General features: G+C 44.8%; 1 protein-coding gene across 1 annotated transcript; it reads left to right on the top strand.

The window, feature by feature from the left end:
- Positions 1-2,384: 2,384 nt before the first annotated feature.
- LOC135534685 (ras-related protein Rab-8A-like) lies at positions 2,385-6,059 on the top strand. The gene is made up of 7 exons (XM_064961598.1): positions 2,385-2,548; positions 3,243-3,303; positions 3,476-3,536; positions 3,656-3,733; positions 5,425-5,526; positions 5,751-5,855; positions 5,962-6,059. The coding sequence occupies exons 1-7, from the start codon at positions 2,425-2,427 to the stop codon at positions 6,049-6,051; spliced, it is 621 nt and encodes a 206-aa protein (XP_064817670.1). The 5' UTR covers positions 2,385-2,424; the 3' UTR covers positions 6,052-6,059.
- Positions 6,060-21,005: the final 14,946 nt, after the last annotated feature.

The following is a 21,005-nucleotide window of genomic DNA, read 5'->3' as shown; positions in this document are numbered from 1 at the left end:
TCCCACCCCTCTTTCTTTCTCTCCCACCCTCTCTTTCTCTCTCCCTCCCTCCACCCCTCTTTCTTTCTCTCTCTCCCTCCACCCCTCTTTCTTTCTCTCTCCCTCCACCCCCTCTTTCTTTCTCTCTCCTCCCACCCCTTTCTTTCTCTCTCCCTCCACCCCTCTTTCTTTCTCTCTCCCCTCCCCTCTTTCTTTCTCTCTCCCTCCCCTCTTTCTTTCTCTCTCCCTCCCCTCTTTCTTTCTCTCTCCCTCCACCCTCTTTCTTTCTCTCTCCCTCCACCCTCTTTCTTTCTCTCTCCCTCCACCCCTCTTTCTTTCTCTCTCCCTCCACCCCTCTTTCTTTCTCTCTCCCTCCACCCCTCTTTCTTTCTCTCTCCCTCCACCCCTCTTTCTCTCTCCCACCCTCTTTCTTTCTCTCTCCCTCCCCTCTTTCTTTCTCTCTCCCTCTTTCTTTCTCTCTCCCTCCCCTCTTTCTTTCTCTCTCCCTCCCCTCTTTCTTTCTCTCCCACCCCTCTTTCTTTCTCTCCCACCCCTCTTTCTTTCTCTCCTCCACCCCCTCTTTCTTTCTCTCTCTCTCCCACCCCTCTTTCTTTCTCTCTCCCTCCCACCCCTCTTTCTTTCTCTCTCCCTCCACCCCCCTCTCTCTGTCTCTCCCTCCACCTCTCTGTCTTTCTCCTCCCTCTCTCTCTCTGTCTCTCCCTCCCCTTTTCCTCTATGGTCTCTGTGCTGTTCTCTCTGCTCTTCTGACCCTGCTGCATCCTGCCACGCCTGCTCATTTCCTCTGATCGGCTGACCTCTAGATGAACTGTACTCTCAGAAGCTGAAGTACAAGGCCATCAGTGAGGAGCTGGACCATGCCCTCACCGACATGACCGCCATATAGATTACCTTTAACCTTTCACACTTCACCAATCGAAATGGGACGCTTTCACCTTTTCTCATCTTCTCTTCTCCTCCCTTCCTTTATTTTCTTCTCTTCGCCTCTTATCTTCTCTCTTCTATTGCATTCTCTTATTTTATCTTTTCTTCGTGCCTTTTCTGTCTCATTGTGAGACCTTTTCTGTCTTGTTGTGAGACCTTTTCTGTCTTGTTGTGAGAACTTTTCTGTAAAATCAACATTTCAATAAAATGTGACCTGTTCTATGCACTTCCTCTCCTTGAATCCTTTGTAAATCTGCTACCTCAACTTTACTGCTTTTATCCTCTCCTTTTTTGCTAATAAATATTTATTTTTGATTTTTAACATTAGTATAACTATCAACTAAAGAATAACAAAACAGTTTACAGGTGCAGTCATTATGTTTTTGTCTTCTCAATGTCTGTGTCCCAGCAAATCTCATAAAAGAGAGCTATATCAAAGTGGACTGAATTTCTCAAGTTTGAATATTACAACCTTTTATTACAGAACATTTATCCAGTGCAAAAGAAGAGAACTTGGATATGCATCAGGTCCTGGACCAAACACTGATAGAGCTGAATAGTTTGTAAAGAAATTAAACATAATTAGAAGTCAAGAAGAAGAATCAACGTTCCATGATTTATTTTTTATTTCTATAACGTCACAATTCTAATGGCATGTCCAGTTTTAACGTCTCAACCATTGAAGGGCCGTTGTGCTTTCCACCACTATTTGTAATTCTTGTTTTCCATTCTCTATTTTAGTGTACTACCGGTAGCTTTTATGTTTTACGTCCTTTCCTACTGTCATGAGTACCGTTTTATAAGTACAATGAGCATATACTGACAGCTGTAGCTGGATACCAAAACACTACCAAAGATTCCTCTCTGACTCTATATAGGAATGCTTGTATCAGTTGTATAGCTACCATGGACCAGTTTTTTTTCACAGACATATTCTGCAAACAAACAAACATTTTGGGGGGTTGAAATGTCTGTGGTTAGCTATAATAATAAAAATGTATAATACAACTTTTAATTTGTGTGTGTATGTTTTCCTATACTGAGTACCAGAAGTCCTCACAAAAATAGTAAGCCAACATAAATTCAGAGAAGTGAGGACATTTTGCTGGGTCTCACTTGTAAAAAGGTTATTTTATCGTCAGGGTTGGGTTAGGGAAAATGGGATTTTGAATGGGAATCAATTGTTGGTCCCCAAAGTCCTCACAAGTATAGTAAGACATAGCTGCATGGGTGCTCATGCACATGTTTGTATGGGACATTTTGTGTAATAAATCCGCAAATCGGAAATAATGAACACATATTCAACGTTTACATATTTATGTTACATCAATGGTATGTTTGCTAGTAGGTGTGATAAACGTTGAATTAGTCATTCAATCATAATGATTTATTTAGATGTATTTGGATACTGACCTCATAACGTGACAGAAGGGGGCGTCGCCGTCCTGTAACGACGCCGCAGCGCGCAGCTTTTCGCCCGGCGGGATTTCCGCAATATCAAGTATGGCGAAGACGTACGATTATTTGTTTAAGTTACTGCTAATCGGAGACTCCGGTGTCGGCAAAACCTGCGTGCTGTTCAGGTTCTCAGAGGATGCTTTTAACTCGACATTCATCTCTACCATAGGTAGGTGTGACTTTGGTTAGCCACAATGCAATGTTTACAAAACGACAGTCATCCCGACCAGAAAGCAGCTAGCTAACGTTACTAGTATATGCTGTTAACTGTAGCTTATTAGGCGAAATTCATTCAAGTAACTGACTAACTCAAGTTAACTTGCTGTTTAGGTGACAAGTAACACTAGGTGACAAGTAACTGGCATTAGCTGTGTAATAGCTGCATTATAGCAAGCTATATAGGTAATGCTAGCTAACGGTCGGTATATAGAATGCTAGCCTGTTGGCTAACTTCCTGTAGCTTACTAGTAACGTTACTAGCTAACAGTTAGCCATACTAGCGAAGCTAACAGTTAGCCATACTAGCGAACAGTTAGCCCTACTAGCTAACGCTGCTTAACTCTGTAACTCGCAGCTGGAAATCCAAACGATAAAGTGCTACAATACGTTAACTATGTAACGTTAGCTGCCTGCTCTGGCTAACCGTTATGAACGTTAACTAGCCACCAAATGTCCATAACTGTGTACAACTAACTTAGCTAACCTTTTTATTTAACGAACTCGCTTGTTAGCTTTAGAGCTTGTTCTCCTTTTACATTTTGTATTGCATTGATTGGAGTATAACTACAGCCACAGTCATAGCCATAGTGTGTAATGGCTAGGTTGTTTAATTTCATGATTCTTCTCTTCTGTTTCTCCTGAAGGCATTGACTTTAAGATTAGAACGATAGAGCTAGACAACAAGAAGATAAAGTTACAGATATGGTAAGCCCTCCATGTCACCTCGAGCACCACGACTGCTTTTTATACAGGAAAGAAAACGGGTAGGCTTACACTCAACGCGTTTTGCCTTGCAGTTATAGCTAGGTAACTATTAGAAAAGGAATTGTATGACTGTCTATGTACCTAACTAACTGTTGTCCTTGTGTTTTTGTAGGGACACAGCAGGGCAGGAGCGATTTCGAACAATCACAACAGCATACTACAGAGGCGCGATGGTGGGTTAACAACATGCTTGTTACGTTTTCATATTTTGTTATGCGTTTTCTTCTTCATCACAACGTTGAGGTGTTGACTTTCTGGTTGTATTCTTTCATTTTGACGTTTCTCATCACAGGGTATCATGCTAGTCTATGACATCACCAACGAGAAGTCCTTTGAAAACATAAAGAACTGGATACGGAATATAGAGGAGGTATGTTTGCTTAAAGTTCTATTCTGTTCTAAACACGAATACCATACTGACTGACTGGTAAATATTCAGTGTACTCTTGTCAAAGTCGACCGTATGTACAGTGAGGGAAAAAGTATTTGATCCTCTGCTGATTTTGTATGTTTGCCCACTGACAAAGAAATTATCCGTCTATAATTTTAATGGTAGGTTTATTTGAACAGTGAGAGAGAATAACAACAACAAAAAAACACACCTCAAAAATGTTATAAATTGATTTGCAATTTAATGAGGGAAATAAGTATTTGACCCTTCTGCAAAACATGACTTAGTACTTGGTGGCAAAACCAATCAGAGGTCAGACGTTTCTTGTAGTTGGCCACCAGGTTTGCACACAACTCAGGAGGGATTGTGTCCCACTCCTCTTTGCAGATCTTCTCCAATTAATTTAAGGTTTTGAGGCCTACGTTTGGCAACTCAAACCTTCAGCTCCCTCCAGATTTTCTATGGGATTAAGGTCTGGAGACTTGCTAGGCCACTCCAGGACCTAAATGTGCTTCTTCTTGAGCCACTTTTGTTGCTTTGGCCATGTGTTTTGGGTCATTGTCATGCTGGAATACCCATCCACCACCCATTTTCAATGCCCTGGCTGAGGGAAGGAGGTTCTCACCCAAGATTTGATGATACATGGTCCCTTTGGTGCAGTGAATTTGTCCTGTCCCCTTCGCAGAAAAACACCCCCAAAGCATAATGTTTCCACCTCCATGTTTGACGGTGGGGATGGTGTTCTTGGGGTCATAGGCAGCATTCCTCCTCCAAACACGGCGAGTTGATGCCAAAGAGCTCCATTTTGGTCTCATCTGACCACAACACTTTCACCCAGTTGTCCTCTGAATCATTCAGATGTTCATTGGCAAACTTCAGACGGGCATGTATATGTGCTTTCTTGAGCAGGGGATCTTGCGGGTGCTGCAGGATTTCAGTCCTTCACGGTGTAGTGTGTTACCAATTGTTTTCTTGGTGATTATGGTCCCAGTTGCCTTGATCATTGACAAGATCCTCCCGTGTAGTTCTGGGCTGATTCCTCACCGTTCTCATGATCATTGCAACTCCACGAGGTGAGATCTTGCATGGAGCCCCAGGCCGAGGAGATTGACAGTTCTTTGTGTTTCTTCCATTTGCGAATAATCGCACCAACTGTTGTCACCTTATCACCAAGCTGATTGGCGATGGTCTTGTAGCCCATTCCAGCCTTGTGTAGGTCTACAATCTGTCCCTGATATCCTTGGGGAGCTCTTTGGTCTTGGCCATGTTGGAGAGTTTGGAATCTGATTGATTGATTGATTTGTGGACGGGTGTCTTTTATACAGGTAACAAACTGAGATTAGGAGCACTCCCTTTAAGAGTGTGCTCCTAATCTCAGCTCTTACCTGTATAATAGACACCTGGGAGCCAGAAATCTTTCTTATTGAGAGGGGGTCAAATACTTATTTCATTAAAATGCAAATCAATTTATAACATTTTTGACATGGATTTTTCAGTTTTTTTGTTGTTGTTATTCTGCCTCTCACTGTTGAATAAACCTACCATTCAAATTATAGACTGATAATTTCTTTGTCAGTGGGCAAACATACAAAATCAGCAGGAGTTCAAATTTTCCCCTCACTGTAGTATACTGTATGTATTGTGGTGTTCAACTACTCTTATCTCCTTAGCATGCATCGGCTGATGTTGAAAAGATGGTCCTCGGTAACAAATGTGACATCAATGACAAACGGCAGGTGTCCAAAGACCGGGGAGAGAAAGTGAGTTCTGCTGCAATTGTGATGAATTACAAGCTCCGTTTGGTTGTGTACTGTACAACATTAAAGGGCTTGGGATGATATAGAGCACTTTTCAAACTTAAGCCCTGCCATGTTGTCTAGGTCAACAACAACAACAAAGACCTGCTTGATTTACCAAAACCAGATAGAAACTGTGTAGAAATGATGATCGTAACAACAGTCAAAGCATTACTCCCCATTTCTCAGCTGGCGCTGAGTACGGTATTAAGTTCATGGAGACTAGTGCAAAGGCCAACATCAACGTGGAAAACTCGTTTTTGACACTTGCCAGAGACATCAAATCAAAGATGGACACAAAATTGGTAAATTCAAACTCATTTAGGTTTTAGAAGGAACTTTTTTTTTTTTGAAGATCAAAAATGCTGGACATTTTGATTTGAAAAACTGAACTTTCTGTCTTTGTTGCAGGAGGGCAGCAGTCCTCAGGGGAGCAGCCACAAGGTGAAGATCTCTCAGCCCCAGAAGAAGAGCAGCTTCTTCCGCTGTGCCCTACTGTGAGGACCAGACCATGGTGTATACCAAATGGCCCACTATTCCATATATAGTGTGCTATGTTTGACCAGGGCCCATAGAACTCTAGTCAAACGTATTGCACTATGTAGGGAATAGGGTGCCATTTGGGATGCATACCAAAGGCCTTACCTACCCTCCGCCTGCCCTGGCTGGGATATGCTGGGGTGCTGGCTGGACACAACTGGACTGTGCTTGTTCCCAGCACCCCCCTCTCCTTCTACCCTATTCCCTTCAGCCAGTCCCAATTCACTCCCCACCTCTTCCCCTCGGCCCTAACCCTTAGATGTTTGTGTATCTGAAGTGTTTGAATAGATATATGCAGTTGTTTACACCTTGCATATACAGCGAGCTCCAAAAGTATTGGGACAGTGACACATGTTTGGTTGTTTTGTCTCTGTACTCCAGCACTTTGGGTATTTGTGCACCTGTCATTCTTCTTTCACTTGTCATTATTCACGATTCATTCAGGACTATCCGTAATCATGGTAGCATCCACATTTAATGTAGATACGTTAAGAAACATTCTATTGTTATTTACAATAACAGTGACTGAAAAAATAGCACAATAACAAACAGCAAATGCATCCAACAAATCTGTAGAATCACAAGCTTGACGTAGTCATTGTGTGCTATGAATATGTGATGAAATACTTCACTTTTAATTACGTTAATACATGTATAAGTGAATTTGTCCCAATACTTTAGTTCCCCTAACATGGGTGGGACTATGTACAAAAAGTGCTGTAATTTCTAAACGGTTCACCCGACAATGAAAATACCCTCAAATGAAAGCTGACAGTCTGCGCTGGAGTACCGAACCTGAACAACCAAGAATGTGTCACTGTCCCGATACTTTTGTAGCTCGCTGTCCGTGAACATCGAAGACTTGGGGCCAATGGTAATTGGTAAGGAGATAATTAGGACAAGTTGCCTCTTGCGCTCTCTCTCCCTCACTGTCCATCTCTCCCAACGTCACGCCCTGGGGTAGCTGGAGTACGGTAACCGCGACTCCATCCACAATGGCCCCGTGACACCTGGTAATGCTGCTGTCCTACCTGCGGCACACCAACCTCCTGTTTTCTCTCACCACGGGTCGGACAGACAGACCAACCGTGGAAACACCACTTGTTTTTTAAGAAGGTTCAAATGACATGTCACACAGAAAAGCTCTTCTTCCTGTTTCACACTAGTCTCTATGTACATACATTTTCACATGCAGCCACCTGGCTCCACACCTGCCAAAGTTGGAGCCCGTTTTACTTTTCAGTTCGATCGCTTGAATGACCCAAAGGTTTGGGATTGGGAACATGATGCGTGGATGTTTAGATACTATTTGTAGGCCTCTTCCCCCTAGCCACATTGTTAACATGAGCCAGAGACTATTTTAGGCCTCTCTTCCCCTAGCCACATTGTTAACATGAGCCAGAGACTATTTGTAGGCCTCTCTTCCCTAGCCACATTGTTAACATGAGCCAGAGACTATTTGTAGGCCTCTCTTCCCCTAGCCACATTGTTAACATGAGCCAGAGACTATTTGTAGGCCTCTCTTCCCCTAGCCACTGACATGAGCCAGAGACTATTTGTAGGCCTCTCTTCCCCCTAGCCACATTGTTAACATGAGCCAGAGAAGAGGCCTCTCTTCCCCTAGCCACATTGTTAACAAGCCAGAGACTGATAGCTTATTTTTTTTGATGAAAGAGTTTTTAAATGAATATAATATGACTTGAATATTCACAATCCTTCAGGAAAGATTGATCGCTAAATAATTTAATTACGCAGACTAAAAGAAAATTCAATTTGAATGATATTCCGTTTGTTTACATTCCAAGATAATAATTTGATGCTATTCTATACATGAGAGGCTTGCAACAGGCCTCTCTTCCTGGACAAAGTTATTGTACTGAATCCAAGTGTTTGACTTGTTTACTGCCAGTCCCAGATGTTGTCTTGAGAACAAACACACAGCCTCTAACCATAGTGCTGCAGCACCACCTGAAAAATTTGAATTTAAAAATATATTTAGACTTTTTTTATATACATACAGTACCAGTCAAAATTTTGGACACCTACTTATTCAAGGGTTTTTCATTAGTTGTGCTATTTCTTTCACGTTGTAGAATAATAGTGAAGACATCAACATGTCATGTTATTTCATAGTTATGTAGTAACCAAAAAAATTGTTAAACAAATCAACATATATTTCAGATTTTTTAAATTAGCAACCCTTTGCCTTGATGACATCTTTGCACACTGTTGGGATTCTCTCAACCAGCTTCACCTGGAATGCTTTTCCAACAGTCTTGAAGGAAAAGTACTAAGCACATGTTGGCTGCTTTCTTTCACTTTGTGGTCCAATTCATCCCAAACCATCTCAGTTGGGTTGAGGTCGGGTGATTGTGGAGGCCAGGTCATCTGATGCAGCACTCCATCACTCTCCTTCTTGGTCAAATAGCCCTTACACAGGCTGGAGGTGTGTTGGGTCATTGTCCTGTTGAAAAACAAATCACAGTCACGCTAAGCGCAAACCAGATGGGATGGCGTATCTCTACAGAATGTTGTGGTAGCCATGCTGGATAAGAGTGCCTTGAATTGTAAATAACTCATTGACGGTGTCACCAGCAAATCACACCACCTCTGTGTTTCATGGTGGGAACCACACATGCAGAGATCATCCGTTCACCTACCCTGCATCTCACAAAGACATGTGCAGTTGGAATTAAAAAATCTCACATTTGGACTCATCAGACCAAAGGACAGATTTCCACCAGTCTGATGTCCATTGGTTGTGTTTCTTGGCCCAAGCAAGTCTCTTCTTCTTATTGGTGTCCTTTAGTAGTGGTTTCTTTGCAGAAATTTGACCATGAAGGCCTGATTGACGAGTCTCCTCCGAACAGTTGATGTTGAGATGTCTTTTAATTGAACTCCGAAGCATTTATTTGGGCTGCAGTCTAAGGTGCAGTTGTTCTAATGAACATATCCTCTGCAGCGGAGGGAACTCTGGGTCTTCCTGGGGAACTCATTTCCTGTGACGGTCCTCGTGGAGAGCCAGTTTCATCGTAGCGCTTGATGATTTTTACGACTGCGCTTGAAGAAACTTTTCCCACTTCTTGACTGACCTTCAAGTAATGATGGACTGTCGTTTCTCTTTCCTTGTTTGAGCTGTTCTTGCCATAATAATGACTTTGCCCTATTTGGTAAAAGACCATCTTCTGTATACCACCCCTACCTTGTCACAGCACAACTGATTGGCGCAAATGCATGAAGAAGGAAATTATTTACACAAATTAACTTTTAACAAGGCACACCTGTTAATTGAAGCTGGTTGAGAGAATGCCAAGAGTGCAAAGCTGTCATCAAGGCAAAGGGTGGCTACTTTGAAGAATTTAAAATACATTCTGATTTAACTTTTTTGGGGGGTTACTACATGATTCCATATGTGCTATTTCATAGTTTTGATGACTTCATTATTATTCTACGATGTAAAAAAAATAACAATAATAAGATGAAAAACCCTGGAATAAGTAGGTGTGTCCAAACTTTTGACTGGTTCTGTATGTATGTGTGTATTCACAGGTGTACAGCACTGGGCCTTAAATAGTCTTGTATTAGCTTCCCACGGCTATGCTCTTAACACAAGGCCTGGGACTACTTTTTCTACTCTAGAACATTCTGTGTGAAATCTGTTGAAATGTGGCCCAATGGAGCAGGGCTATTTAATTCTTACCCTACGAGGGCCGGAGCCTGCTGGTTTTCCGTTCTACCTGATAGTTAATTGCACCTACCTGGTGTCCCAGGTCTAAATCAGTCCCTGTATAGAAATTAGGGTGCCATTTCGAAAGCAGCGATAGTGTTTTTTTTTTTTTTTTTCAGTCAAGTTACAGCAACAACATCCATTTATAAGCTCATGTTTATTCCAGCTATATGACGTCTCTGGTAGTTAGCTAGTGAAACACTCAGCTTTTTCACTCTAAACTGGAGTGGCTGTCTGCTAGTACAAACATCCATGTTACAATGTGGACGGACAAACAGACAAACCCCTTCTGATCCAATGCAATCCATCCCTTTGCACTTTACCAGTAACCCTTTGTGTTGTGTGTAGTCTGTGCCAAGTGATAGTTTTGCAATATAGAACAAGCATATTTTTGTCCATTTAATTGAATGACATGATCTGTTGGATTTATGGTAATGGTTGGTAGATACTTTGGGCACATTTTAGATGAGTGTTGTTTATTACGCCTTTATAAATGGCTTCCTCTCCGTTGCTACTTCTGATATGACTTGTGTTCTATGGTTCAGGGCCTTTGGTCACAAATGTCCCTGGATATTAATGCTGACCTAGGATAAGGTTGTCTTATTTGTTATGATTTAAAGACAAAACTGATCCTAGATCAGTATCCTGCTCTGAGACGCTTTTAAGAATACAGGCCCTGGTATCAGTTTTTAGTAAAAGGGTTTTTAGTTGTATGCTACTGCCCTGACAAATTTGAGTATAATCTAAATGTGACGTTCTCTTGGCTTATGAAGTCAAGCTAAAACTTCATCAAGGTCTTGTGAGTCTTGGTTTCATGTGGTCGTGTCTGTCTTTTTTGGTCAGTACCTTGTTTGACAGCTAGGTGGCAGCGCATCACCACCGGCAGCTGTTTATAACATTGGAATAATGCGTTGAAAGAAATGTCCAGAATTATGAATTGAAAAATCCATTGAAAAGCAGTGTGATATTTTTGAATATGTTTTGGAAGTGCTAGGATAAAATGGTGTGTATATATGATAGACACACCTAGGATCGCTTGTGTCCTACGTTGATACAGTGTTTAACCATTGAGTCCTATTACTCCAACACTTCCCAGTTTGTCCCTTCCTGTTCTATTAAATGTCTGTGTTTTGAAGAGTTAAAAATAGCCTGAGTTCCAGTCTGTTTGTGTTATAATACCAACTCCTTGTCACTCATCGTCATGTTTAGCTTGACAATGAAGTTGGCAGTGGCACAAAACCGATCTGGGACCAGGCTAAAACAATGAAAATACATGTACAACATTGACAGGAGGGGTCCTTTAAACTAGCCTTCCCCTTTTTCGATATCTACTGTACTGGGACCTGCTGCTGTCTCTCAACCACGTCTTAATAATAACTAATACTCTTCCCGGTTTGGACCTAGCCTGGTCCCAGATCTGTTTGTGCTAGTTTTCCATCCGATTGGGGACAGATTTCCATGTGAATATTGTAAAAAAAAAAAAAAAAACTGCATAAAAACAATACACGCATTTTCCCACCAGAGATGTTTCCGTCAAATTGTATAGTTCCTGATGAAAAAACGTAAGTGATGACGTAGTGCACATAAAAACAATTCAATGTGCCGAATAGGAAAATAAACTCAGCCAAAAGATAAACGTCCCTCTCGCAATCAACTGCGTTTATTTTCAGCAAACTTAACATGTGTAAATAGTTGCATGGACATAAGATTCAACAACTGAGACATAAACTGAACAAGTTCTACAGACATGTGACTAACAGAAATGGAATCATGTGTCCATGAACAAAGCAAGGGTCGAAATCAAAAGTAACAGTCTGTATCTGGTGTGGCCACCAGCTGCATTAAGTACTGCAGTGCATCTCCTCCTCATGGACTGCACCAGATTTGCCCGTTCTTGCTGTGAGATGTTACCCCACTCTTCCACCAAGGCACCTGCAAGTTCCTGGACATTTCTGGGGGGAATGGCCCTCACCCTCCAATCCAACAGGTCCCATACGTGCCCAATGGGATTGAGATCTGGGCTCTTCGCTGGCCATGGCAGGACACTGACATTCCTGCTTTGCCAGTCCTGTTTGGTCCAGCGACGGTGGGTTTGTGCCCATAGGTGATGTTGTTACCGGTGATGTCTGGTGAGGACCTGCCTTACGACAGGCCTACCAGCCCTCAGTCCAGCCTCTCTCAGCCTATTGCGGACAGTCTGAGCACTGATGGAGGGATTGTGCATTCCTGGTGTAACTCATGCAGTTGTTGTTACCATCCTGTACCTGTCCCGCAGGTGTGATGTTCGGATGTACCGATCCTGTGCAGGTGTTGTTACACGTGGTCTGCCACTGTGAGGACGATCAGCTGTCCGTCCTGTCTCCCTGTAGCACTGTCTTAGGCGTCTCACAGTACGGACATTACAATTTATTGCCCTGGCCACATCTGCAGTCCTCATGCCTCCTTGCAGCATGCCTAAGGCACATTCACACAGATGAGCAGGGACCCTGGGCATCTTTCTTTTGGTGTTTTTCAGAGTCAGTAGAAAGGCCTCTTTTAGTGTCCTACATTTTCAGAACTGTGACCTTAATTGCCTATCATCTGTAAGCTGTTAGTGCCTTAATGACCTTTCCACAGGTGCATGTTCATGAATTGTTTATGGTTCATTGAACAAGTATGGGAAACAGTGTTTAAACCCTTTAGAATGAATACCTGTGAAGTTATATGGATTTTTATGAATTGTCTTTGAAAGACAGGGTCCTGAAAAAGGGCCGTTTCTTTTTTACAAGTGAAATGTGTTTCCATTTTCCACTCTGCTGATGGTTTTCTCACTAAAAATGTTGTGTTCTATAGCAAATGCCCACTGGTATTAGAACCTGCACTCTAGCCAACAGCTCGCAGATACAGTACAGCTCGCAGATACAGTGCGAGTATAGCCTACAGCATGAGATAATTCTGGACAAAAGACAGAGATTCATTTTGTTTGTCAAATGGCAGCCAAGCATCAGTGGTCGTGTCACCAGAATAAAGCCCTCTGCATTTATTGGAAAGCTCATCACTATACACTGTTACCACCCTGTTAAATTCATGATGTATTTCATCTGTTGCCTAATTAACGGCATGCTTTCTCAAAGACAAGTCATAGTAGGAGGACAAATAGCGTGTCATCGCGTAACTCCAAAATGGATATTGATATGATAGTTATTATATCCATATTTGCTCATAAAATCTTTTCCACCAACATTTCTCTCATTGCAAAAGGATAGATTTGGAGTTTAGGCAGGTATATACAGTTGATAGATTTTAGGCAGGTATATACAGTTGAAGTCGGAAGTTTACATACACTTAGGTTGGAGTCATTAACTTGTTTTTCAACCACTCAATACATTTCTTGTTAACAAGCTATAGTTTTGGCAAGTTGGTTAGGACATCTACTTTGTACATGACACAAGTCCTTTTTCCAACAATTGTTTACAGACAGATTATTTCACTTATAATTCACTGTATCACAATTCCAGTGGGTCAGAAATTTATATACACTAAGTTGACTGTGCCTTTTAAACAGCTTGGAAAATTCCAGACAATGATGTCATGGCTTTAGAAGCTTCTGATAGGCGAATTGACATCATTTGAGTCAGTTGGAGGTGTACTTGTGGATGTATTTCAAGGCCTACCTTCAAACTCAGTGCCTCTTTGCTTGACATCATGGGAAAATCTAAAGAAATCAGCCAAGACCTCAGAAAACAATTGTACAATTGTAGACCTCCACAATTCAACCTTGGTTCAACCTTGGGAGCTATTTCCTAACACATGAAGGTACCACGTTCTTCTGTACGAACAACAGTACGCAAGTATAAACACCATGGGACCACACAGCCGTCATACTGCTCAGGTAGGAGACGCGCTGTGTCTCCTAGAGATGAATGTGCTTTGGTGCAAATCAATCCCAGAACAACAGCAAAGGACCTTGTGATGATGCTGGAGGAAACAGGTACAAAACTATCTATATCCACAGTAAAACGAGTCCTATATCGACATAACCTGAAAGGCCGTTCAGCAAGGAAGAAGCCACTGCTCCAAAACTACCATAAGAAAGCCAGACTACCGTTTGCAACTGCACATGGGGACAAAGATTGTACTTTTTGGAGAAATGTCATTCTCTCTACTATTATTCTGACATTTCACATTCTTAAAATAAAGTGGTAATCCTAACTGATCTAAAACGGGACTTTTTACTAGGATTAAATGACAGGAATTGTGAAAAACTGAGTTTAAATGTATTTGGCTAAGGTGTATGTAAACTTCCAACTTCAACTGTATGTAGGATGCTACACTCCACAGCATGGCCTTCGCCCCAGATCAAAACTCCAAACCTACAACCTAATTTTGACCAAGATTAACCAAAGAGATTACTGCTGCCAAGGTTTTATTTTCCAAGCTTTACGGAGGTTGCTCTAGATCAACAAACAGCAGAGTCCCGAGGACGCCATTCCAACCTAGAATTGAGCCAGATACCAATTCAATTAGCACTAAGGTGTGAAGTAAAAGGCCTTTGGGCCCAACAAGTGTCAGGAGTCTTTGAAGCATCCTCAGAAGTCCCCTCCTGCTGTTCAAAGATCAGTCACTGGCATTTTCTACAGGAAATTTGCTTACAGAAATAAAGGCTTCTCCCAAGTGGGTGTGACTCCCATTACCTGCTGCACTGCTGCTTGGATTCCACCTGGCGATCTGTTCCCCGTCTGCCCTGGTCTGTCTCCACCTGTCTGGTACAGGTACCCCCACCACACTCACCCTCTGGTCACCGTCTGCCCTGGTCTGTCTCCCCCTGTCTGTTACAGGTACCCCCCCACCACCTCACCCCTCTCTCCCTGGTCTGTCTCCCCTGTCTGGTACAGGTACCCCCCACCACACTCACCCCTCTCTGGTCACCGTCTGCCCTGGTCTGTCTCCCCTGTCTGGTACAGGTACCCCCCACCACACTCACCCCTCTCTCCCTGGTCTGTCTCCCTGTCTGGTACAGGTACCCCACCACACTCACCCCTCCCTGGCCTGTCTCCACCTGTCTGGTACAGGTACCCCCACCACACTCACCCCTCTGTTCACCGTCTGCCCTGGTCTGTCTCCCCTGTCTGGTACAGGTACCCCCACCACACTCACCCCTCTCTCCCTGGCCTGTCTCCCCTGTCTGGTACAGGCACCCCCACCACCACTCTCTCCCTCTCTGTTCACCGTCTGCCCTGGCCTGTTTCTGCCCTGGTCTGTCTCCCCCTGTCTGGTACAGGTGCCCCCCACCACACTCACCCCCCCTCTCCCTGGCCTGTCTCCCCCTGTCTGGTACAGGTACCCCCACCACACTCACCCCTCTCTCCCTGGCCTGTCTCCACCTGTCTGGTACAGGTACCCCCACCACACTCACCCCCTCTCTCCCTGGCCTGTCTCCCCCTGTCTGGTACAGGTACCCCCACCACACTCACCCCTCTCTCCCTGGCCTGTCTCCCCCTGTCTGGTACAGGCACCCCCACCACACTCACCCCTCTCTCCCTGGCCTGTCTCCCCCTGTCTGGTACAGGCACCCCCCACCACACTCACCCCTCTCTCCCTGGCCTGTCTCCCTGGCCTGTCTGGTACAGGTACCCCCACCACACTCACCCTCTCTGTTCACCGTCTGCCCTGGCCTGTCTCACCCTGTCTGGTACAGGTACCTCCACCATACTCCCCCTCTCTCCCGGCCTGTCTCCCCCTCCAGCACACACGCACCCGCTGTTTGGGTGACTCCCCCTGAACTGGTACAATGGGTAGCCCCAAGTCGTTATATATATTTTTTATTTTTTATTATTGTGCATTTTGCTTTTTTTGCTATTTCTGCCCTGGACTCCTGAATACTTTGTTGACTACAAACTTTCTTTACCCAACATTGGGACAGACATTCACCCCTCTTGTTCCCACACTTGGCCTGTCTCCCTATATTGGTTAAACAGACCCTCTCTTGGCCTGTCCCATCCTATTCTAACCACCTCTCTCCAGCTTTGTATTCATGTCTGGATGAAATTGCTGTACAATATGATCTTGTTACCATCTGATGCAGAGTCAGATGTCATAAATCAGCACTGCAGATCTCTCCCCCTGTCCTCTGCCGGGCCTTGATTGTATTACTACTGATGATATCTGGAAATGTGCATGTACACCCTGACCCATCTATTGTTGCTAGCTCCCCAATTCTGACTTGCGCTCACTGATATCTGCTCCACTGATTTTTGCTCTCGTAAAGCCTGGTTTTTCTGCACGTTAACAATTGAAGCTTATTACATAAATGGATCAATTGAAAGTGTGGGCCTGGGTTGTCTGGTACAGGTACCAACCACATTGACCCCTCTATGTTCATAAAATGGATCCTGGAAAGTCTGGGTTAAGTACAGGTACCCCCACCAGACTGTGTTGGTCTGCCCTGGATACTGTTATGTTTTAATGTTACCTCCCTGGTTCTAACCTGTTTTCAGCAAGACAGATCTTCCGAAGGTGGAGGAGTGGCAATCTTTACCAAGGATCACCTTCAGTGCTCGGTTGTCTCCATCAAGTCTGTTCCCAAGCAATTTGATTTACTTTTAAACATTAAACTTTCAAATAGCTCTTTGTTGACTGTTGCTGGTGCTATCGTCCTCCATTAGCACCCCTCTGTCCCTGTCACCCTAAACTCTACAGGTGGCCCCACCACACTCACCCCTGTGCTCTGTTCACTAAGTCTGACCAAGATGTCTCCCCCTGTCTGGTAGGTGACCCAAACTCACCCCTCTCTCCCTGGCCTGACCCTGTCTGGTGTTATACCCCCACCATATCACCCCTGAAATCAGTCAGATGTCACCAATCCTGTCAGTACAGGTACTCCAAACACCCAGAAAAGGCCTGTCAGTCTGTCTGGATGTTATCCTCACATATACCCCTGAAATCAGTCTGGTGGGTCCGTCATCAGTACTCTGGAGCGGGATTGATTTGCGGTGGAGGGTCCGTCATGGTCTGGAGCGGGATTGATTTGGCGGTGGAGGTCCGTCATGGTCTGGAGCGGGATTGATTTGGCGGTGGAGGGTCCCCTTCTCTGGAGCGGGATTGATTTGGCGGTGGAGGGTCCGTCATGGTCTGGAGCGGGATTGATTTAGCGGTGGAGGGTCCGTCATGGTCTGGAGCGGGATTATTTGGCGGTGGAGGGTCCGTCATGGTCTGGAGCGGGATTGATTTTGGGGAGGTCCGTCATGGTCTGGAGCGGGATTGATTTGGCGGTGGAGGGTCCGTCATGGTCTGAGCGGGATTGATTTGCGGTGGAGGGTCCGTCATGTCTGGAGCGGGATTGATTTGGCGGTGGAGGGTCCGTCATGGTCTGGAGCGGGATTGATTTGGCGGTGGAGGTCACGTCATGGTCTGGAGCGGGATTGATTTGGCGGTGGAGGGTCCGTCATGGTCTGGAGCGGGATTGATTTGGTGTGGAGGGTCCGTCATGGTCTGGAGCGGGATTGATTTGGCGGTGGAGGGTCCGTCATGTCTGGAGCGGGATTGATTTGGCGGAGGGTCCGATGGTCTGAGCGTGGATTGATTTGGCGGTGGAGGGTCCGTCATGGTCTGGAGCGGGATTGATTTGGCGGTGGAGGGTCCGTCTGGTCTGGAGCGGGATTGATTTGGCGGTGGAGGGTCCGTCATGGTCTGGAGCGGGATTGATTTGGCGGTGAGGGTCCGTCATGGTCTGGAGCGGGATTGATTTGGCCTCCGGTGGAGGGTCCGTCTGGTCTGGAGCTTTGGATTCATGTTACGGTGGAGGGTCCGTCATGGTCTGGAGCGGGATTGATTTGGCGGTGGAGGGTCCGTCATGGTCTGGAGCCGGGATTGATTTACTGGAGGGTCCGTCATGGTCTATTGGGAGCGGGATTGATTTGCGCGGTGGAGGGTCCTGGTCATGGTCTGGAGCGGGATTGATTTGGCGGTGAAGGTCCGTCATGGTCTGGAGCGGGATTGATTTGGCGGTGGAGGGTCCGTCATGGTCTGGAGCGGGATTGATTTGGCGGAGGGTCCGTTATGGTCTGGAGGGATTGATTTGGCGGTGGAGGGTCCGTCATGGTCTGGAGCGATTGATTTCGGTGGAGGGTCCCATGGTCTGGAGCGGGATTGATTTGGCGGAGGGTCCGTCTTTGGTCTGGAGCGGGATTGATTTGGCGGTGGAGGGTCCGTCATGGTCTGGGGGCGGGATTGATTTGGCGGTGGAGGGTCCTGCTATGGTCTGGGCGGGATTGGAGGGTCCGCAATATTGGAGCGGATTTATCACCAGGGTCCGTCATGGTCTGGACCCAGAAAAAGGATTGATTTGGCGGTGGAGGGTCCGTCATGGTCTGGAGCGGGATTTTTGGCGGTGGAGGGTCCGTCATGGTCTGGAGCGGGATTGATTTGGCGGTGGAGGGTCCGTCATGGTCTGGAGCGGGATTGATTTGGCGGTGGAGGGTCCGTCATGGTCTGGAGCGGGATTGATTTGGCGGTGGAGGGTCCGTCATGGTCTGGAGCGGGATTGATTTGGCGGTGGAGGGTCCGTCATGGTCTGGAGCGGGATTGATTTGGCGGTGGAGGGTCCGTCATGGTCTGGAGCGGATTGATTTGGCGGTGGAGGGTCCGTCATGGTCTGGAGCGGGATTGATTTGGCGGGTGGAGGGTCCGTCATGGTCTGGAGCGGGATTGATTTGGCGGTGGAGGGTCCGTCATGGTCTGGAGCGGGATTCATTTGGCGGTGGAGGGTCCGTCATGGTCTGGAGCGGGATTGATTTGGCGGTGGAGGGTCCGTCATGGTCTGGAGCGGGATTGATTTGGCGGTGGAGGTCCGTCATGGTCTGGAGCGGGATTCATTTGGCGGTGGAGGGTCCGTCATGGTCTGGGGGCGGGGTATCACAGCATCATCGGACTGAGCTTGTTGTCATTGCAGACAATCTCAACGCTGTGCGTTACAGGGAATACATCCTCCTCCCTCATGTGGTATCCTTCCTGCAGGCTCATCCTGACATGACCCTCCAGCATGACAATGCCACCAGCCATACTGCTCGTTCTGTGCGTGATTTCCTGCAAGACAGGAATGTCAGTGTTCTGCCAAGTCCAGCAAAGAGCCCGGATCTCAATCACATCGAGCACGTCTGGGACCTGTTGGATCAGAGGGTGAGGGCTAGGGACATTCCCCCCAGAAATGTCCGGGAACTTGCAGGTGCCTTGGTGGAAGAGTGGGGTAACATCTCACAGCAAGAACTGGCAAATCTGGTGCAGGCCATGAGGAGGAGATCCGCTCCAGTACTTATTGCAGCTGGTGGCCACACCAGATAACTGTAACTTTTGATTCTGACCCCCGCTTTGTTCAGGGACACATTATTCTTTCTGTTTGTCACATGTCTGTGGAACTTATTTAGTTTATGTCTCAGTTTATTGAATCTTATGTTCATTCAAATATTTACACATACATTTTGCTGAAAATAAACACAGTCGACAGTGAGGACATTTGTTTTTTTGCTGAGTGTCGATCTCATCTTTGGCACAAAAAAAAGGTATAAATAAGAACAGTAAGAGCAGTATCTTTCTGCCCTGTCTCTTTCTCTGTGATGTCATTCTAATGGAATCCAGACAGAACACAACCCTGTCTCTTTCTCTGTGATGTCATTCTAATGAAATCCAGACAGAACACAACCCTGTCTCTTTCTCTGTGATGTCATTCTAATGGAATCCAGACAGAACACAACCCTGTCTCTTTCTCTGTGATGTCATTCTAATGGAATCCAGACAGAACACAACCCTGTCTCTTTCTCTGTGATGTCATTCTAATGGAATCCAGACAGAACACAACCCTGTCTCTTTCTCTGTGATGTCATTCTAATGGAATCCAGACAGAACACAACCCTGTCTCTTTCTCTGTGATGTCATTCTAATGGAATCCAGACAGAACACAACCCTGTCTCTTTCTCTGTGATGTCATTCTAATGGAATCCAGAAAGAACACAACCCTGTCTCTTTCTCTGTGATGTCATTCTAATGGAATCCAGAAAGAACACAACCCTGTCTCTTTCTCTGTGATGTCATTCTAATGGAATCCAGAAAGAACACAACCCTGTCTCTTTCTCTGTGATGTCATTCTAATGGAATCCAGACAGAACACAACCCTGTCTCTTTTCTGTGATGTCATTCTAATGGAATCCAGACAGAACACAACCCTGTCTCTTTCTCTGTGATGTCATTCTAATGGAATCCAGAAAGAACACAACCCTGTCTCTTTCTCTGTGATGTCATTCTAATGGAATCCAGAAAGAACACAACCCTGTCTCTTTCTCTGTGATGTCATTCTAATGGAATCCAGAAAGAACACAACCCTGTCTCTTTCTCTGTGATGTCATTCTAATGGAATCCAGAAAGAACACAACCCTGTCTCTTTCTCTGTGATGTCATTCTAATGGAATCCAGACAGAACACAACCCTGTCTCTTTCTCTGTGATGTCATTCTAATGGAATCCAGACAGAACACAACCCTGTCTCTTTCTCTGTGATGTCATTCTAATGGAATCCAGACAGAACACAACCCTGTCTCTTTCTCTGTGATGTCATTCTAATGGAATCCATAAATAAATAAACCTGTCCTCAAACATTGACATCAAAAGGTGCAAAGTTATGGACAAAGATAAAAACATAGATTTTTCTTGATCAAATAACATGGAAAACAACCCATTCTTGTGCAGTATTAATTTACCATCCTTACAAACCACAATGTAAATGAGCATTACTGTATTGTACATACAGTAGGCTGATAATCTAGGTTTGTACCTGTAGACTTTCTATCACCATGAAGAAAAACAATGACCACTACAGTAATGTGATGTGACAATGTGGCTCAGTTAGTAGAGCATGCATGGTACTTGTAATGCTAGGGTTGTGGGTTCGATTCCCACAGGGGACCAGTATGAAAATATATACACACTACTGTAAATTGCTCTGTTTAAGAGCGTCTACTAAAATAGAAGAGGAATGAATAGACCATTGCAGTTTACACATAGTAAGTTTCATTTGCAAAGCATTTGAAGAAACTTGAAAACATATACTGTATCAGGCAAGTACTTTTACATTCCACAACTATTATCAGATTAACTGTTTTGTAAAGATAATTATCAGACTGAAGTTACAAATGCTGGTAAACACTCAAATACATTTAGTT

The sequence above is a fragment of the Oncorhynchus masou genome, unplaced genomic scaffold (assembly GCF_036934945.1).
Source record: "Oncorhynchus masou masou isolate Uvic2021 unplaced genomic scaffold, UVic_Omas_1.1 unplaced_scaffold_3809, whole genome shotgun sequence".
Classification (NCBI taxonomy): domain Eukaryota; kingdom Metazoa; phylum Chordata; class Actinopteri; order Salmoniformes; family Salmonidae; genus Oncorhynchus; species Oncorhynchus masou.
The sequence above is the reverse complement of the archived record's forward strand: the minus strand, read 5'-3'. Positions and strand labels throughout refer to the sequence as shown.